Consider the following 17,291-nt stretch of genomic DNA (forward strand, 5'->3'; position numbering starts at 1 on the left):
GGGTTTTCTTACACAGTGAACAGTAAGGCACTGAGGAGTGTGGTAAAATAAAGGGATATAGGAATACAGGCCCAGAATTCATTGAAAGGTGTATCACAGGTAGATAGGTTCATAAAGAAACTTTTGGCACATTGGCCTTCATAAAGCAAAGTATTGAGTATGGGAGATACGTTGATATGCTGAAATTGTATAAGATGTTGGTGAGACCAAATTTGGAGAGTTATGTGCAGTTTTGGTCACCTACCTAGAGGAAAGATAAGGTTGAAAGAGTACAGAGAAAATTTACAAATTCTACTGTTAAAATGAATCCAAACTCAGGTTGGAGGAACAACACCTTGTATACCGGCTGGGTAGCCTCCAACCTGATGGCATGAACATTGACTTCTCTAACTTCTGTTAATGCCCCTCCTCCCCTTCTTACCCCATCCCTGACATATTTAGTTGTTTGCCTGTTCTCCATCTCCCTCTGGTGCTCCCCCCCACTTTCTTTCTCCCGGGGCCTCCCGTCCCATGATCCTTTCCCTTCTCCAGTTCTGTATCACTTTCGCCAATCACCTTTCCAGCTCTTAGCTTCATCCCGCCCCCCCCCCAGTCTTATCCTATCATTTCGCATTTCCCCCTCCCCCCACTACTTTCAAATCTCTTACTATCTTTCCTTTCAGTTAGTCCTGACGAAGGGTCTCGGCCCAAAATGTTGACAGTGCTTCTCCCTATAGATGCTGCCGTGTTCCACCAGCATTTTGTGTGCGTTGTTTGAATTTCCAGCATCTGCAGATTTCCTCGTGTTTGAAATTTACAAGGATGTTGCCCAGTTTGGAGGACCTGAGTTGTAAGGAAAGTTTGAATTGGTTAGGACTTTATTCCTTAGAATTCAGAAGCTTGAGAGATTTGATAGAAGTATTCAAAATTATGAGGGGTATAGATAGGGCAAATGCAAGCAGGCTTTTCCACTGAGGTTGCGTGGGACTAAAGGTGAAAGATGAAAAGTTCAAGGGGAACATGAAGGGAATGTTCTTCACTCAGAGGTTTGAGGGAGCGTAGAAACAAGCTGCCAGTGGTACACGCACGCTCTACTTCAACATTTAAGCAAAGTTTGGTTAGGTACATGGATGATAGGGTATAGTAGGCTATGATCCTGGTGCAGGTTGATGGGAGTAGGCAGTTAAAATGGGTTTGGCATGGAATGGATGGGCCAAAGGGCCTGTTGCCAGACTGTACTTTACTAAGTCTCTATGGTTCTTAACTAGAGAGCCAAGGCTCATATTTTCTACAAATTATAGTAGTCACAGCCAACGTTCAGAAAGTTTTGCAAACTATAAATGAAAATACATTTTTGAACAATTATAATTTCATTATAAAGTTAATATATTCTGAATAGTTTTCTAGGATTGCTTAAGTTACGCTTGAATATAAGATTGTACTTTGCTGATGTTGGTCTCCCCACTGAAATCATACAACGGCATAATTACAGAGGGAAGAAACTGAAATAACTGAGGCTCTGCAGATTTTAGAATAAATGAATTCATTGAGTTAGTGTCATGGATTGAAGGAAGTAGGAGCAAGGAAACCACAGACTTCCTGGAGCTGGAGTGACGTAAGTGCATAATGATTTCCTGTTCCAAATAGATTAAAACCCCAGCATTGAACTCTCAGCAGCAGTTGACTTGATGCAAGCACCATCAGCCATGGCTAACCTCAACGTGACAATTCGGAGCTCAGGCATCGACCTTCCAGGGCATCTGCATACACCGAAGTCTTTGCAATACGCTCAGGAGTTCCAGTTTCAGGACACTGACACAGTGATCATTACGTACCCCAAATCAGGTAAGAGTATATCAGGCACCTCTTATAATTGTTATTTATTATTCCTGTTGAAGTACTCACATCTCTGACAATTATTAATTGCATGGGTAAAATATGTGATATGTTTATGAGACTAAGATAATCTTGGATATTGTCAGGTATGTTATTTAGGTCAGTGTTTCACCAGAACATTTTTGTACTTCCACTTCCAATTATGTATTTTGTGTGTGTGCGTGTGCGCATGTATACACATACTCATCGCGCGTGAGCGTACACGTACTCGTCGCTTGTTTGTGTGTACAAGTACTAGTCATGTGTGTGGATACATGGATATGTGTGTCTGTGTTCAGCTCTCATTCCACATGCCACTCCTAACCCTCCCATGAATTTCAGTCCTGTCACCACTCATACCCAAGCATAATTCTGTTTACAGCACACTAGCTGATTGTAACCTAATAGAGCTAGTGAGGAGTGCCTTTGGATGCATTTTTTATCTGAGCAGAATAGAACAGATTATGTATTGGCCCAGATACATTGTAATTTAATCTGGTTGAGAGTCATGGAATTATTTCTAGGTCATTATTTACCACAGCCGCTACCTGAAACAATGAGGGAGTAGTTCTCATTAGAAAATGGTTTAAGTAGAGTCCAATGAGCTATAAAATACCTAATTGATAGAAGTGATGACATTCACTTATGCTCAATTTTATTGGAACACAAAATGCAGGGGCTGCATTTTGCAAAATAGGGAAGTTCAAGTTTATTGTCATAGGCATATATAAACAGGATATAAATGCCATGAAAGTTAGCTTCTTGTAGGAGCTGAAGTGTACATTACAAAAATTAAGGTTAACAGGCAAGCAGAGACAGAAGTATCTGCAGACACTTCCTAGTTTAGAGATTACCTGCCCAATTGCAAGGAGAAAAGCAAGATAGGCAATTATCTGAAAGTAAATCATGTTTCTGCTGGAAGGAGCTTTTGACGCCCCGGACAGAGGGCAGGGCGCAGTTAAAAAGGACCAGTAGTGCATTGCCTGCCTCTGCCTGGGAAGACGTTTATGGGAAAGGAAGATGTTTTTGACAAAGAAATGAACTGGAGTGGAATGAGAGAGTTCTTCCTTAGGGATAAGGAGGGGAAGATGTTGCTGGCCCTTATATGACTGAATACATCAAATGCAAACATTGCACTGTCTTTAGTGCTTTGTTAGCTCTCTAAGATTTCAAACTGCTAAATAACAACAATGGGCGATACAATCGGAATGTTAAGTTTAATTACAAATGGGAATTAAGCTGGAATTATCACCTTTTCCAATGGTAACTCTTCATAGCACTTTGGCAATGGATTTGTGTTGCAGCCATGTACATCAGATGGGACAGTAGCCTCCACCATTGCAATACCACACTAACTCATCCAAATTATCCTTCTGAAGGTACCACATGGATGCAGGAGATCCTCACACTTATTTACAGCGATGGGGACATGACGCCTGCGAAGACTATCCCAAACTGGCTTCGGACTCCGTGGATTGAACAATACTACTGTGAGAATGTTCTCATGAACAAATCGGACCATCGAATTCTCACCACTCACCTTCCCTATCACTTCCTCGCCAAGTCTCTCAAACAGTCCAATGCAAAGGTAAGCAAGCTCACAGTTTCAAGCATGGTAACATAGGCACAAGATCCAGCATATGATGACCTCTGGAGCAAAAAGCAAACTGCTGGAGGGACCTGGCTGGTTAAGCAACATCCGTGGACGTAAAGGGAGAGTCTACATTTTGGGTTAAGGCCCTGCAACAGGACTAAGAATGGGAGATGGCTGGCATGAAGAGATGGTGGGGTGGGTAGTAGGTGGAATCAGGTAAGGAATGGGCTGATCTGCAAACAGAACCAGTGCAGTGGAGGTGGGGTAGGTGGGGAACATACGATACAAAAGCAAGGGTCTGGAATCTGCTCAGTAAGACGAGCAATAAGTGGAACCAGATAAAGAATGAGGGAGGGGCAGCAGGAACCAGCAGAGGAAATAAACAGGGAAAATCAGTAAACATCACATCACATTCCGCCCACCATCTCTCTGCCCTATGAAACCCTTTTTGCCAAATGAAGGAAGGTGTTATGAGGCTGCATTCAGTTGAACTAACTTTGCTGAAAAATAATGTTTTGCAAGTAAACTGGTGACCAGATTTGAGAATTCATTTTTCCAAGGCACATCATCTTGCCTCACCATCATTTCAATAGATTTAATGCAGAAATGGTGCAGGCAGCACTTTCTCCAAACTTAAGGGGTAGCCATGGGCACACACATGGGCCCAAGCAATGCCCGCAAGTTCATTAGCTACGTAGAACAATCCAGGTTCCAAGTCTTTCCTAGTAATGCTCCCAACTCTTCCTGCGCTACACTGATGACTGCATTGGTGCTGCTTCATGCACCCATGCTGAGCCTCCAACTTCCGCCCTGCTCTTAAATTCACTTGGTCCATTTCTGGCACCTCTTTCCCCTTTCTCGGTCTCTGGCGACAAACTGGCTACTAACATCTTTAAAAACCTACTGATTCCCACAGCTATCTTGACTACATCTCTTCCCAACCTGCCTCCTATAAAAATGGCATTCATTCTTCTCCGTTCCTTCATCTCCGCGACATCTGTTTTCAGGACAAAGAAGAGGGCTTCCCTTCCTCCCATTGTCCACTTTCCTCTCTTATCAAATTCTTTTTGCCCCGGACCTTTACCATTCCCACCCCTGTGGCTTCGCCTATCACCTTCTAGCTGATCCTCCTTCCCCTCCCCCTTCCTGTTTATTCTGATATCTTCCCCCTTCCTTTCCAGTTCTAAACAAGCATTGGTTTTAATAGAAGATGTTTCCTAGAGTAACTGACTTAGCTCAATAAGGGGCAAGACCAGACTTTAAACATCGCCTGATTTACAGAGCTGTCAAACTTCCAGTTAAGTTTTATTTAACAGAGTTATTCTTGTGGCTACAATGCGGACTACATATTCCAACAGTAATCATCAACTTCTGGCATCTTTCAGCCAAGAATTAAATAAAATAAGCAAAATGTGATTTTATAGACAACATTTGAATATTGTATTAGCATTGGGTGTTTAACCTACAGAACTCAGTCCAAAAACATGGAAACATTATTGGAAATTTGTATTAGCTGATAAGGACCCATTAGACTGAATGATATTTCCTGTACCACAAATTTCTATGCCACTATAATCATAATACAGGATAGAAATGTTAGCATTTCTTCAGTTTTGATACTCAGCTTCAGTGTCACCCACACCCAGGTATACATAACATATCTTTACTTTTCCAACATCACAAGTACAATTCTTCCTAGACCAATTATATTTCTCCTAATTTTTATAACTACCTCCAAAGTAACTTAATACAAGTTTATCTGTGAACTATTTGCCACTGTGGACAAAGTGGAAACTAATAAATAAACAAAGGTCGTTAGGTTGTATTTCTTTGGGGCTAATAAGAGATCAGTTCTTAAAGATGTCTTTCAATTCTCTTCTACAGTATGTATAAAGTAGTAGGGGTCATTTACCCTAACTATCCTTTGTCAACATCTTTGTCCAATATGTCAAAATAATTCTTGCTTGCTGAACACTTTGCCCCATTTCTGCAGGTGATTTATGTTGCAAGAAATCCAAAGGACATAGTTGTTTCTTATTATCATTTCCACAAAATTGCAAACTTTCTACCCGAGCCTGGGACTTTCGGGGAATTTCTGGAGAAATTTTTAATCGGAGAAGGTATGTATTTTGACCCTATTTGTTTGCAAACTATCAGAAATATTCGGGGATTTCAAAAATAGACATTTCAACCTTTTAATGAGAATTGTGTTTTTAAGAAAACAATCCCAGCCACAGTACATGTCAAGTCTTACCCAATAATGATGATTTGCACATTTTTCTGCTGTCTGTGGAAATGGTATTTCACGTTAATAATTTTGCAGGATTTCAAATTTGAATAATCAAAAAGCATTTGGATTAGATTTTTTGTGTACAAAGTCTAATGAAGTTGTCATTTTATATTAACATTTCATGTATTGCATTGCAAACACACACACACACACACACACACACACACACACACACACACACACACACACACACACACACACACACACACACACACACACACACACACACACACACACACACACACACACACCACCCCCCCCCCCCCCACCTGAATTCCAAGTACTCCAAAACATTATAACCAATTTGGGGAAAGAGCAGAAGAAAACTTATTTAAATTTTCCTGTCCATTAGATCACTATTTGATTTTCTTTAAAGCAAGTTTGCCATAGTAACATTCCTTCAAGTTGGGAGGTACTGAATGTTGTAAGCTCACTTGTACTAAAACATTCAAGTTTAGTACAGAGCAGAACTGTCACTATGCAGAACTGCAATGCTGTATTGGAAGTGCTATTTATAAAGGGAAATGGATATTCATGTCATCAGGTTGGGGGCTCTTAGACGGAATATGAAGTGTTGTTCCTCCACCCTGAGAGTGACCTCATTGTGGCAGGAAAGGATGTCACAGACCAACATGCTGGAATGGCAGTGGGGATTGGAATTAAAATGTTGGCCACTGGCAACCCTACTTTTTTGCAGATGGAGTCGAGATCCTTGACAAAGCAGACTCTCAGTCTACGTCAGGTATACACCAGTGTAGAGGAGGCCACAGTCGATGATACCAACAGCTCTGCAGGTGAAGCATTGCCTCACCTGGAAGGGCTGTTGGGACCCCGAAAGGAGTCGAGGGACCAGGAGAATGGGCAGGTGTAGCACTTCTGCCACTAGCAGGGATATGTGCAAGGAGATTAGTGGTGAGGGATGAATGAAGAAGGTAATCAAAGAGGGAGCAAAACCTGCTGGAAGTGGAGAGTGGGAGAAGGTAAAGATGCGTTTGGTGGTAAGGTCCTGTCGAAGATGGCAGAAGCTACAGAGAATGATGTGTTGGATATGGAGGTTTATGGGGAGATAGGTAAGGAAACAGGAACTCAATCCCTGATAAGGTGGCAAGGCAATGGATGCCTGGGAAATGGGGGAGATGCAAGAGGCGGTAACATCAATCGTAGAAATAGGGAATCTCCATTCTTTGAAAGAAGAGGACATTTCTGATGAAGTGTTTATCTAATACTTCAGCCATCTGTTTCACTTCAACTTTAAAAAAAATATCAAACTTGCTTGGGGGATATTAATTTGCAAAATAGGCCACAATGTTAATTATTTAAAGTTACATAAGAACTGTTGGGTTCAGAAATTTAGGAGTTTCTGATGTTAAAAATATATGCAAGTTACTTCTCAATTTCTTTTAGGACACCACAGGATATTGTATATTTACTAAATTATAAAATGAGACATGTATTGCCACAAAATTGGGATACGAGTTTCAATATTCTTTAGCATTTTTTAAAAAAAAGAATCACTTAATATTGGTTGGTAAAGTTTTTGCAGAGCAAATACTCTGCAACTTCAAAGCAGTTTTATTGCATTTCATTTTCTAACTAATTTCCCTGCTCTAGTCAGAGTTTACCTATGCTTTGCAACGAGTATAAAACCAAAGGAAACATAAAAGCATAATTTGCTATAATGTGGGTCTATCTACATTTTTAAAATAATGTGTTTTCAGACATGCATGCTTAATATTTTGGTAATAAAATAAAGTACTTTGGGAACAATATTATGGTGGGAATTTAAAGCAGATTTCAATGATACTTTGGCTGTCAATTAATCAAAATAACAAGAATAAGAATTTGCTTTTAATGCTTCAAGGAGATTCAAGATGTTTTAAAAATCTATTGATCCACTATTTCAGTGAATTATGGATCATGGTTTGAACATATCAAAGAATGGCATAGTCACAGGGATGAATTCAACTTCTTATTTATCACCTATGAAGAGCTCAAAAAGGTAGTGATTACCCATTATATTTGGCTTTTATTTTGAAATGTGAAAAATGTGATCAATTTAAAGATTTGCAGTATTTGAATAAATGGTTTCCGACCTCTGAAACTGAAGTACTTAACTTGAGCATTGAAATTCATATGTTAATTTTTTTTAACCAAATTGTTCTCAATTGTCTGACAGCTATTTCCCATAATGTTGCTCTCTTTGACTGGAAGTTTCACTGTAGTCATTTATGCAGGGAAGTGCAATAAACTTGCAAACATCTCATCTGCAGTAAGTAATGCAGTTACAGAAATGAATATAGTTCTGCATTCCTCTAACAATTGCTTACCAACATCAACACACAAACAACATTGTAGGGTTCGGTCCTGGGACTCAGCAGCCAAGAGATTGGAGGATGGTAGCACAAGTTGCAGTGTGGGCTTAGAGGTAGAAGCCAATAACTTATTAGTTGGCAGTTTCTTAATTTGGGGCTACGTGGAGTGTCTTAAGGTAAGTATTCCTGTGTTAATATTCAGTTCAGGCTCCCAAACAAACCCTCTCATTCCCACCCAAAAACACAGGAGGGGCTTGGACATGAATAACACCACGTTAAGTGTCCCTGACACAAACTGGAAAGTTTGTGCTCAGACGCAATTACAGAATGACAAGAAATTACCAAGAAATAATCACTATTATGTTTAATTCTAGAAAAAGGTAACACTTTTTAATTGTGCTTGACCAAGGAAAAAGTTGGGCAAAAGAATTTATACAGATTTCAGTCTGAAACAAAATAATCTTGAAATGTTACATTATATATCTCTGGAACATAACCCAAACATTTGAGCAAAGTTGGTTAAGGTTTAGAGCAGTGCACAAAAGTAGATGTGAAATCATTTTTTTAAAAAACTTTTACAAAACATTTGAATTTTTCTTTCATCTATTATTTCTTACAGGATCTGAGAAAATCTGTCATAAAACTGTGCAACTTTTTGGAGCATCCTCTTTTACCCAATGCAGTAGATGCAATTGTACGGCACTGCACTTTCGAAAACATGAAAGACAACAAGATGGTCAACTATACACTTATTCCCGTAGAAATATTAAACCACGAAAAAGGAAAATTCATGAGGAAAGGTTGGTGAAATTACCAGAACCCAGAATCCAAAAAACTCTCAATCCTTTTGTTCTCATAATGATTGATTTCCTCTCTTTTGTTTTGTTTAGGGATAGTTGGAGACTGGAAGGAGCATTTCACACATGAACAGAAACAAGCTTTTGAGAAAATATTTCAGAAGGAAATGAGCAATTCCAACATTATGTTCAACTATCTTTTATAGCTCTTGCCTTTGAAAACCAAGTCAATACGTTTGGGAGTAGGCTACCTCGTCTCTTATGCATACGCCACTATTCAATATAACATGACTGATCCACCCAGTGCCAAAATCTGCGTTCGATCCCAAGGTTGTATGGCATGAGGGGTTTACACGCTCTTCCTACGACCATGGGGGTCTTCTCTAGGTGCTTCAGTTTCCTGCAAATCCCAGAAGGAGTGGTGGTAGGTTAACTAGCCACTGTAAACATCCCTTACTATATCAGTGGGTGGTAGAATCAGTGGAGTTTATGGGAATGTGGAGAGAGACGTAGGAACAGAATTAGGCCACTCTGCCTATCGAGTCTGCTCTGCTATTCCATTATGACTGATTTATTGTCCCTCTCAACCCCATAATCCCACCTTCACCCCGTAACCTTTGATGCCCTGTCTAATCAAGACCAAATCAACCTTTGCTTCAAATATACTCAATGACTTGGCCTCCACAGCCATTCATGGCAAAGAATTCCAAAGATTCACCACCCACTGGCTAAAGAAATACCTTCTCATCTGTGTTCTAATTGGATGTCCCTCTATTCGGAAGCTGTGCCTTCTGGTCCTAGACTCACCCACTATAGAAAACATCCTCTCCACACTCGCACTGTCTAGGCTTTTTGATATTCGATAGGTTTCAATGAGATCACCCCTCATTCTTTTAAACTCCAGCAAATAAATGCCCAAATCCATCAAACACTCCTCATACATTAATGGAGTACAAGCTAATGTTCAACTCTATTAATCACCAATTAAAGCGCTGAGAAAGATTGAGACATTGAGCCGAATGTGGAAGGTGAGCAAGGGTTCAGTACCAACGGCCTGCCTTTTGATCGCTGATGGGATCTCTCTGCTTCCCAAGGAGAAGCCTGCATGGCAGCTTGTTGTGGACCCGGGGTGGGTGATAGGCCTCTGTAGTCTTGGTCTACCGCCCTTTCGATAATGTCGGGGGATGTTACAGAGGTTCTGTGTTAATGAATTGGACTATTGTGTTTATGGCCTGTAGATAGACTTTTTCATTCTTATGATTTTTATATTATGTTTTTGCCCATTCTTTCTCATTGTTTTTTTGTGCGTGGGGGGGGGGTTCAGAGATTGATGTATTGTTGCATTTTGTTAGTTTTTGTTGTGGGAGGGGATGGGGTGGTTTAATGATTGTGTTGCCATTTGTTTTTGTGTGTGGGGTGGCTGGTGTTGATGTTTCTCTTTGAATGACTTCCATGGTTTTTATTCATGGCTTTCTGGCAAAGTCTAATCTCAGTGTTGTGTATTGTATACATACTTTGATAATAAACTTTGAACCTTCAAACCCTTTCATTCCCAAAATTATTCTCATGATCCTCCGCAGGTCCCTCTCCATGCCAGCATATTTTTTCTTAGATAAGGGGCTTAAAACTCCTGACAACTGTCTGTGTGGTCTGACCAATGCCTTATAAGGCTTCAACATCACATCTTTGCTCTTGTATAGTAGTCTTCTTGAAATGAACACTAACATTGCATTTGCCTTCCTTACCACCAACTCATCCTGCAACTGAATCTTTAGGGAATCCTGCACAAGAACTCTCAAGTCCATTTGCACATCTGATGTTAGTAATTTCCCCCCATTTAGAAAATAGTCTACACCATTATCCCTTCCACCAAAGTGCATGATCATACTTCCCTACACTATATTCCATCTGCCACTTCTTTGCCCATTCTCTTAATGTCTAAGTCTTTCTGCAGACTTCCAGCTTCCTCAACACTACCTGAATCTCTACCCATCTTTGTATCATCTGCAAACTTGGCCACAAAGCCATCAAATCTATCATCCAAATCATTGGTATATAAACACGAAAAGAAGTGGTCCCAATATTGAACTGTGTGGAACACCATTTGTCACAGGCAGCTAATCAGAATAGCCCCCACCTTATATAGGGGGACTATTGATTACTGTATTGATTACTGAAGGCCTAAATTACTACACAGGGTAAAATGGCAGTTTCTGTGCCTTATATCCCAACAGCTATGAGATGCAAATAACATTCAAACATGGCTTGACAAATCACAAATAGCAATCATGAACAATAACCATGTATAATAGCGATGAGTATAAGAGTTGGAACTTCATACTACAATGCACAAAACATTGGTTAGCCACACAGCACATTGGTGTTTAGTTTGGGTCACCACTCTTTAGGACGATGTGATTAAGCCTGGCAAGGTACAGGAGAGATTCACAAGAACATTGCCTGGATTGGAGGGATTGAGTTATCAGAAGTAATTTGATAGTCTAGGTCTGTTTTCCCTGCGGCAAACTGCAATAAGAGGTGACATGATAGATCTGCAAAAAAATTATGTGACACAAATAGTCTGACTTTGTTTCTCACGGAAGGGTTATTTAAAACGGGCTGGTGGCGCAATGGCATCAGCGCCAGACTCCGGAGTGAAGGCTCCTGGGTTCGAATCCAAGTTGGGCCACCCCCGAGCATGCTTTCCATCCGTGCCGGGTTGAGCGTTGAGCTAGCCACTCGGCCTCGTAAAAAAAAACCCACAAGTGTTGAGTCAGGAACGTTCATACCATGACCTGGTTAATCTGAAAGGAGACCAATCCTGACATCATGCGCCAGACAAGAATAGCTGACTGTCTGGTGCGACACGCTAAAAAAATTATATCTAGAGAGCATAGAACAAGGAGGTTTAAAAGAGGATTTAAGGTATATAGGATCATAGAACACTACAGCACAGAACCAAGCCCTTTGGCCCAGCCAGTATGTACTGAACCATTAATCTGCCTAACCCCACCAACCTGCACCTAGACCATAGCCTCCATACCCCTCTCATCCATCCACGTTTCTCTTAAATACCGAAATCAACCTTGCATCCACCACATGCGCTGGCACCTCATTCCACAATCTCAGCACCCTCTGGGTGAAGAAGTTCCCCCTCATGTTCCCCTTAGAAAATTAACCTTTCACCCTTAACCCATGACCTCTAGTTCTATCTCAGCCAACCTCAGTGGGACAAAAGCTTACTTGCAATTACCCTATCTATATCCTCAATTTCTATCAAATCTCCCTCCAATCTTCTACGTTTCAGGGAATAAAGTCCCAAACAGTTCAACCTTTCCCTACAACTCAGGTCTTCAAGACCTGGCAACATACTTCTAATTGTTTACATCTTTCCTGTAGGTAGGTGACCAAAATTGAACACAATATTCCAAATTAGGCCTCATCAGCGTCTTATACAATCTCAACATAACATCCTGACTCCTGGAGTCAATACATTCATTTATGAAAGGCAATGAGCCAAAAGCTTTCTTTATGATGCAACTCTCAATGAATTATAGATCTGTACTCTCAGATCCCTGTTCCCCTGCTTCCTTCAGTGTCCTACTGCTCATCATGCAAGACCTACCCTGGGTGGTCCTCCCAAAGTGCAATACCTCACATTTGCATTAAATTCCATCTGCCATTTTTCAGCCCATTTTGCAAGCTGGTCCAGATTCCACTGCAACCTCTGATAGTCTTTACAATGTTCACGACAGTTCCCAGTCTTCGTGTTATCCGCATATTTGCTGATCCAGTTAACCACATTAACATCTAGATCATTGATATAGATGACAAACAACAATGGACCCAGCACTTATCCCTGCAACACACCACTAGACACAGGTCTACAATCAGAAAGGCAACCATCTACAACCACTCTCAGGCTTCTTCCACAAAGCCAATGTCTAATCCAATTTACGACCTAATGCTGAAAGTCAAGTGACTGAATCTTCCTGACCAACCTCCCATGCAGGACTTGGTCAAAGGATTTGTTAAAGTTCATACAGACAATATTCACAGCCATGCCTTCATCAACATTTCTGGTAACTTCTTTGAAAAACTCCATAAGATTGGTTAGATACGACTTGCCACCACTAAGCCATGTTGACTATCCGTAATCAAGCCCTGTCTATCCATATACCTGTATATCCACTCCCTTAAAATACCCTGCAATAAATTTCCCACTACTGATGCCAAGCTCACTACATCTCCCCCATCTCTTTCGGCTCCACATATAGATTACCACTCTGATCTTCTGGAGGACCAATTTTTCCCATTTCTATCCTTTTGCTCTGCATATATTTGTAGAAACCCTTACGATTCACCTTCACTTTGTCTTTTACAGCAACCTCATGTCTTCTTTTAGAAGAGGCACCTAAACAGGTACTTGAATGGAGAGATGTGACATTTATGTGGGCAAATGGATGGCACCACCATAGCATCATGGTTAGCACAACACTATTACAGATCATGGTCACATCATCTGTAGGGAGTCTGTACATCCTCCCCGTGGAATCCATGGGTTTTCTCCAGGTATTCCAATTTCCTCCCACAGTCCAAAGACATTCCAGTTACTAGGTTATTTGGTCAATGTAAACTGTCCTGTGATCAGGTGGGGTGAATCAGGAGCTGCTGGGTGGCATGGCTTGAAGGGCCAGAAAGGCTTATACTGTACTGCACCTCAATAATAATTATACTATAGATTGGCATGATGGTCTGTACAGACACAGTGGACCAAAGAGGTCTACACAGTACAACTTTATGACTATGTTCCAAGTGCAAAACTTATCCCAACAAAAATCATCTAACAAAATCCCCTTGATATTGAATGATATTAAATGGATAGACCCTTGTGTCTATCATGTGGACACAAGATGCTGGAGATTCATGACTATAAATGTAACTAGATCAGCTACAAATATAGTGGGCTCTCACTTGCTTTTATAGGCAAGAATTCTGGTGCATACAACTCAACTCCTTCCCATTATCTACAAGATGCAACTGGCAACATGAAGGAATACTCTATTTGCATCTCCAACACCACATAGTTATTGGCATTTCATTGGCACCTCCTACCATCTTCACCAAAGTTTCCCTCCAAACTGTACACTGTTCCGATTCGAAAATCTATTATCACTAGGTCAAAAGCCTAGAATTTCAAACTAATAGGAGTTCAAGAGTATCTTCTCCACAAGTGACTACTGCAACAGTCTCAACATTCTCCAAGGAATTCTACTGTGCATTTAACCCCAGAATTGAAGTCAAGCAAGTTATCCTATTAGTTACAAGTTTTATTTTTACCAATATTGTGAAAAATTACATTTAGCCAAAGCCATCAAGCCTCTGTAAATAGGTATCTACTGAGGCAATCATGATCACAATTCAAGAGCCGTGAGCTCCCACATAACTGAAGATTTGATTAACCACTTGAATCAGCAAAGCCATAGACATTGTATCAATACATAACCATTTTATGCATAAGTGATTATAAAATGATTTATAGGATCATGCAATTTGTGCATGATTGCATACATATGCTTAGTGATATAGAAAGGTCCAAGTTTCAATCTTCCATCCATAATGACTCAGTGATCACACCACACGTTACCAATGTCAGATATAAATCACTTGACAAAAAAACTTGGTCAGTTGTACAGGGTATCCATAACTTGAAGAGCATTTGGTTTGAAAGTTTGTTCAGCAGAATTCATTTAACTTTCAAAACATACATTGATGTTAAAGAGTTCAGGTCTGAACTGAAATATGATGATTCAAACTAATACAAAGTTTTGAGGGGATCCTAAGAAGAGTTTTATTACCTACAGTATAGTTGTAATCTGGAATACACTACTTGGGGTGGAGGACGCAGAGACTCAATATTGGAATAGACACCCAGGCGCTACTTTATTAGTTAACTCCTGTACCTAATAAAGTGCCCATTGAGTGTATGTTTGTGGACTCCTGCTGCTGTAGCCCAGGAGGTTTGACATGCTGTGCATTCAGAGACATTCTTCTGCACACCACTGATGTAACATGTGGTTATTTGAGTCACTGTTGCCTTCTTGTCAGCTTGAATTAATTTGGCCATTCTCATCTGACCTCCCACATTAACAAGGCGTTTTCGCCCACAGAATTGCCACTTACCAGATGTTTGTTTTTCCACACCATTCTCTGTAAACTCCAGAGACTATTGCATGCGAAAATCACAGATCAGCAAATTCTGACAATAATAATCATTCCATGTTCAAAGCCACTTAGATCATATTCCTTCCCCTTTCTGATGTTTGGTCTGAATAACAACTGAGCCTCTTGACCATGTCTGCATGCTTTTATGCATTGAGTTGATGCCACATCATTGACTGATTAAATATTTGCATTAACGAGCAGGTATACAACTTACCTAATAAAGTGGCCACTAGGTCTATTTGGACAAGTTCTTGAAATGCCTTTGCACAAAAGATTGCTACCAAGAGTTGGTAAAAGGGATTTTATTGATAGCCACCATGGGCATGGTGGGTAGAAGGGCCAGCTTCTGCCTGCGCATCTCATTGACTGTCAAGACAAGCAATTAGCAGAGAAAAGGTTTAAGAAATGACGAGCACACTCTAAGGCATCATTGCTTTATTTTGAAATATATTAATTTAGGTTCATCACCACAAAAATGACAGTGTCCAAGTCAACATTGTTTAACATTAGGTTACTGATACTTACATACAAAACCTAAGAAAACTACACACTGACACAAGTAAATATACTACACAAAACACAAATAGCAGCATCATATAATACTGTACCCAAGTGCTAACCAACTAGCTGGTGCCCCACAAAAGCAAGAATATTGAAATACTTCATTCCACGATCTTCCACTGATAAATTAGCTAATTGCGTACTGACTGCAACTTCCTTTTGCTTGCATAGTTTACATGCTCCTGCCAAAATCTCACCATTAAATATGATCTTAAACATGACACGAGCCTATTCCTCGCCAGGAAGCTGCAGCATGTGTTCCAGCAGCCAATCATCCCTTAATCGACTGATCCAAACTTAACTTTGAACACTTTTACAAACAGAGCAAAGCACTGAAATCTCAAGAACTGAAATATTTTGCTACAAAGATATTGAAAAAGTTAATCTTAATTTTTACAAATGTCACCAGTTTTTTTGTAAATAAAACTGATTTAACAAGCATACATACTGATTTCCAAAATTACTACATACTAAAAAATTTATAAAAAATGCAAACTTTCTACTAAAATTCTTTATAATATTTGTTCATTCAATCTCATCTGAAGAATATCATTTATCAGGTCTCCTGCTTTGATTATCAACTTACACCAAAAACAAACTAGCCTTAATTGTATATTTGCCTTGGCATACAGGATGTTCTGATGTTAAAAGGGTTTTAACCCATGATGATAGCAAAAGTTTGGTTTCGAGATCAAAAACTTCCATTTACCCAATCTGCATGATTGAAGCCGGCCAGGAGTAAAATGATACCATTTTAATACTGGTGAAACTTTATCAAACAAAAAGCAAACTGCAAGATTTCTATGTTGCAAAATCAAAAGTATAGAATGCTTAAGGTTTACCGTCTTTGATCTTAACTCAACAAAACCACCCAATGGACAGTTCTAACCAGGCGTCCTAAATCATAACAGCCTTCGGTTCCTTCAGTAACCTTTTAATGCACAGTTAGAATAACAGCAGAGATGGTCAGGTTCTCCATCAGCACAAATCAGTATAGAAAGCAAAAGAAATAGGTTGAAATAAGAGTCATTAGCTTAGCTAATGAAAACATAAGTTATCGACATTTATAAAACAATGGCATTGCCATGATAAATATTAGCAGCCACTTTGGTATAATTAATTTCATGTCTCAGCAGGAAACTTAATTACATATTGCAGAATAATCCCCTCTAAAGACTCTTGCCCTCTCCAATTTCCCTTTGGACATAGAGAGTCCCAAATCACTTGCTACTTAATTATGATTTGCGTTCCAAGGTCCAATGTAAGTGAGCATCAGGAACTAATTTCATCTAAAAGTAAGGCAAATCAGTTTCTCTTCATTAGACTATCCTAGCATGAAACCTTAATAATCTAGGAATAATTTTTTCCCCCCTAAACTTAACAACAATTTGATTTTTTTTCTGACAATGGAAATAGTCACTATTTGTATATTAGGAAACTATGAAGCACAAAATCATTAATTTGGCAACTTTGAAGATCAAAATATTGAAATATAAATCAACATTACTTAATAAATAATTCTACCATATTAATTATTATATTAGTTCCTGCACAAGTTATATCAAAGTAAAAGATCAAGCCAAAACAAATTTCCACCAGCAGAACTAGACATTCTTTTTCAGTTTCAATGAAATGGTAATAGTTACCTATGTACAGCT

At 39.7% G+C, this 17,291-nt stretch overlaps 1 protein-coding gene across 2 annotated transcripts; it reads left to right on the forward strand.

Annotated features, from left to right (window-relative positions):
* Positions 1 to 1,664: 1,664 nt before the first annotated feature.
* On the forward strand, positions 1,665 to 10,388 carry sult5a1 (sulfotransferase family 5A, member 1). Of its 2 annotated transcripts, XM_073070214.1 has the most exons (6): positions 1,665 to 1,824; positions 3,234 to 3,442; positions 5,442 to 5,568; positions 7,643 to 7,737; positions 8,670 to 8,850; positions 8,941 to 10,388. In XM_073070214.1, exons 1-6 carry the CDS (start codon positions 1,668 to 1,670, stop codon positions 9,051 to 9,053), a joined length of 882 nt encoding a protein of 293 aa, XP_072926315.1. In that variant the 5' UTR covers positions 1,665 to 1,667; the 3' UTR covers positions 9,054 to 10,388. The 2 variants fall into 2 exon arrangements, with proteins under 2 accessions (XP_072926315.1, XP_072926316.1); XM_073070215.1 differs by lacking the exon at positions 7,643 to 7,737.
* The last annotated feature ends 6,903 nt before the right edge of the window (positions 10,389 to 17,291 follow it).

The sequence above is a fragment of the Hemitrygon akajei genome, chromosome 17, assembly GCF_048418815.1.
Source record: "Hemitrygon akajei chromosome 17, sHemAka1.3, whole genome shotgun sequence".
Classification (NCBI taxonomy): domain Eukaryota; kingdom Metazoa; phylum Chordata; class Chondrichthyes; order Myliobatiformes; family Dasyatidae; genus Hemitrygon; species Hemitrygon akajei.

Excerpts from the sequence above, each read along its gene's own strand:
- sult5a1 (XM_073070214.1), top strand. The coding sequence starts at position 1,668 with ATGCAAGCACCATCAGCCATGGCTAACCTCAACGTGACAATTCGGAGC. Across the intron at positions 1,825-3,233 it reads CATTACGTACCCCAAATCAG|GTACCACATGGATGCAGGAG; the intron begins GTAAGAGTATAT and ends ATCCTTCTGAAG. Across the intron at positions 8,851-8,940 it reads AGGAAAATTCATGAGGAAAG|GGATAGTTGGAGACTGGAAG; the intron begins GTTGGTGAAATT and ends TGTTTTGTTTAG.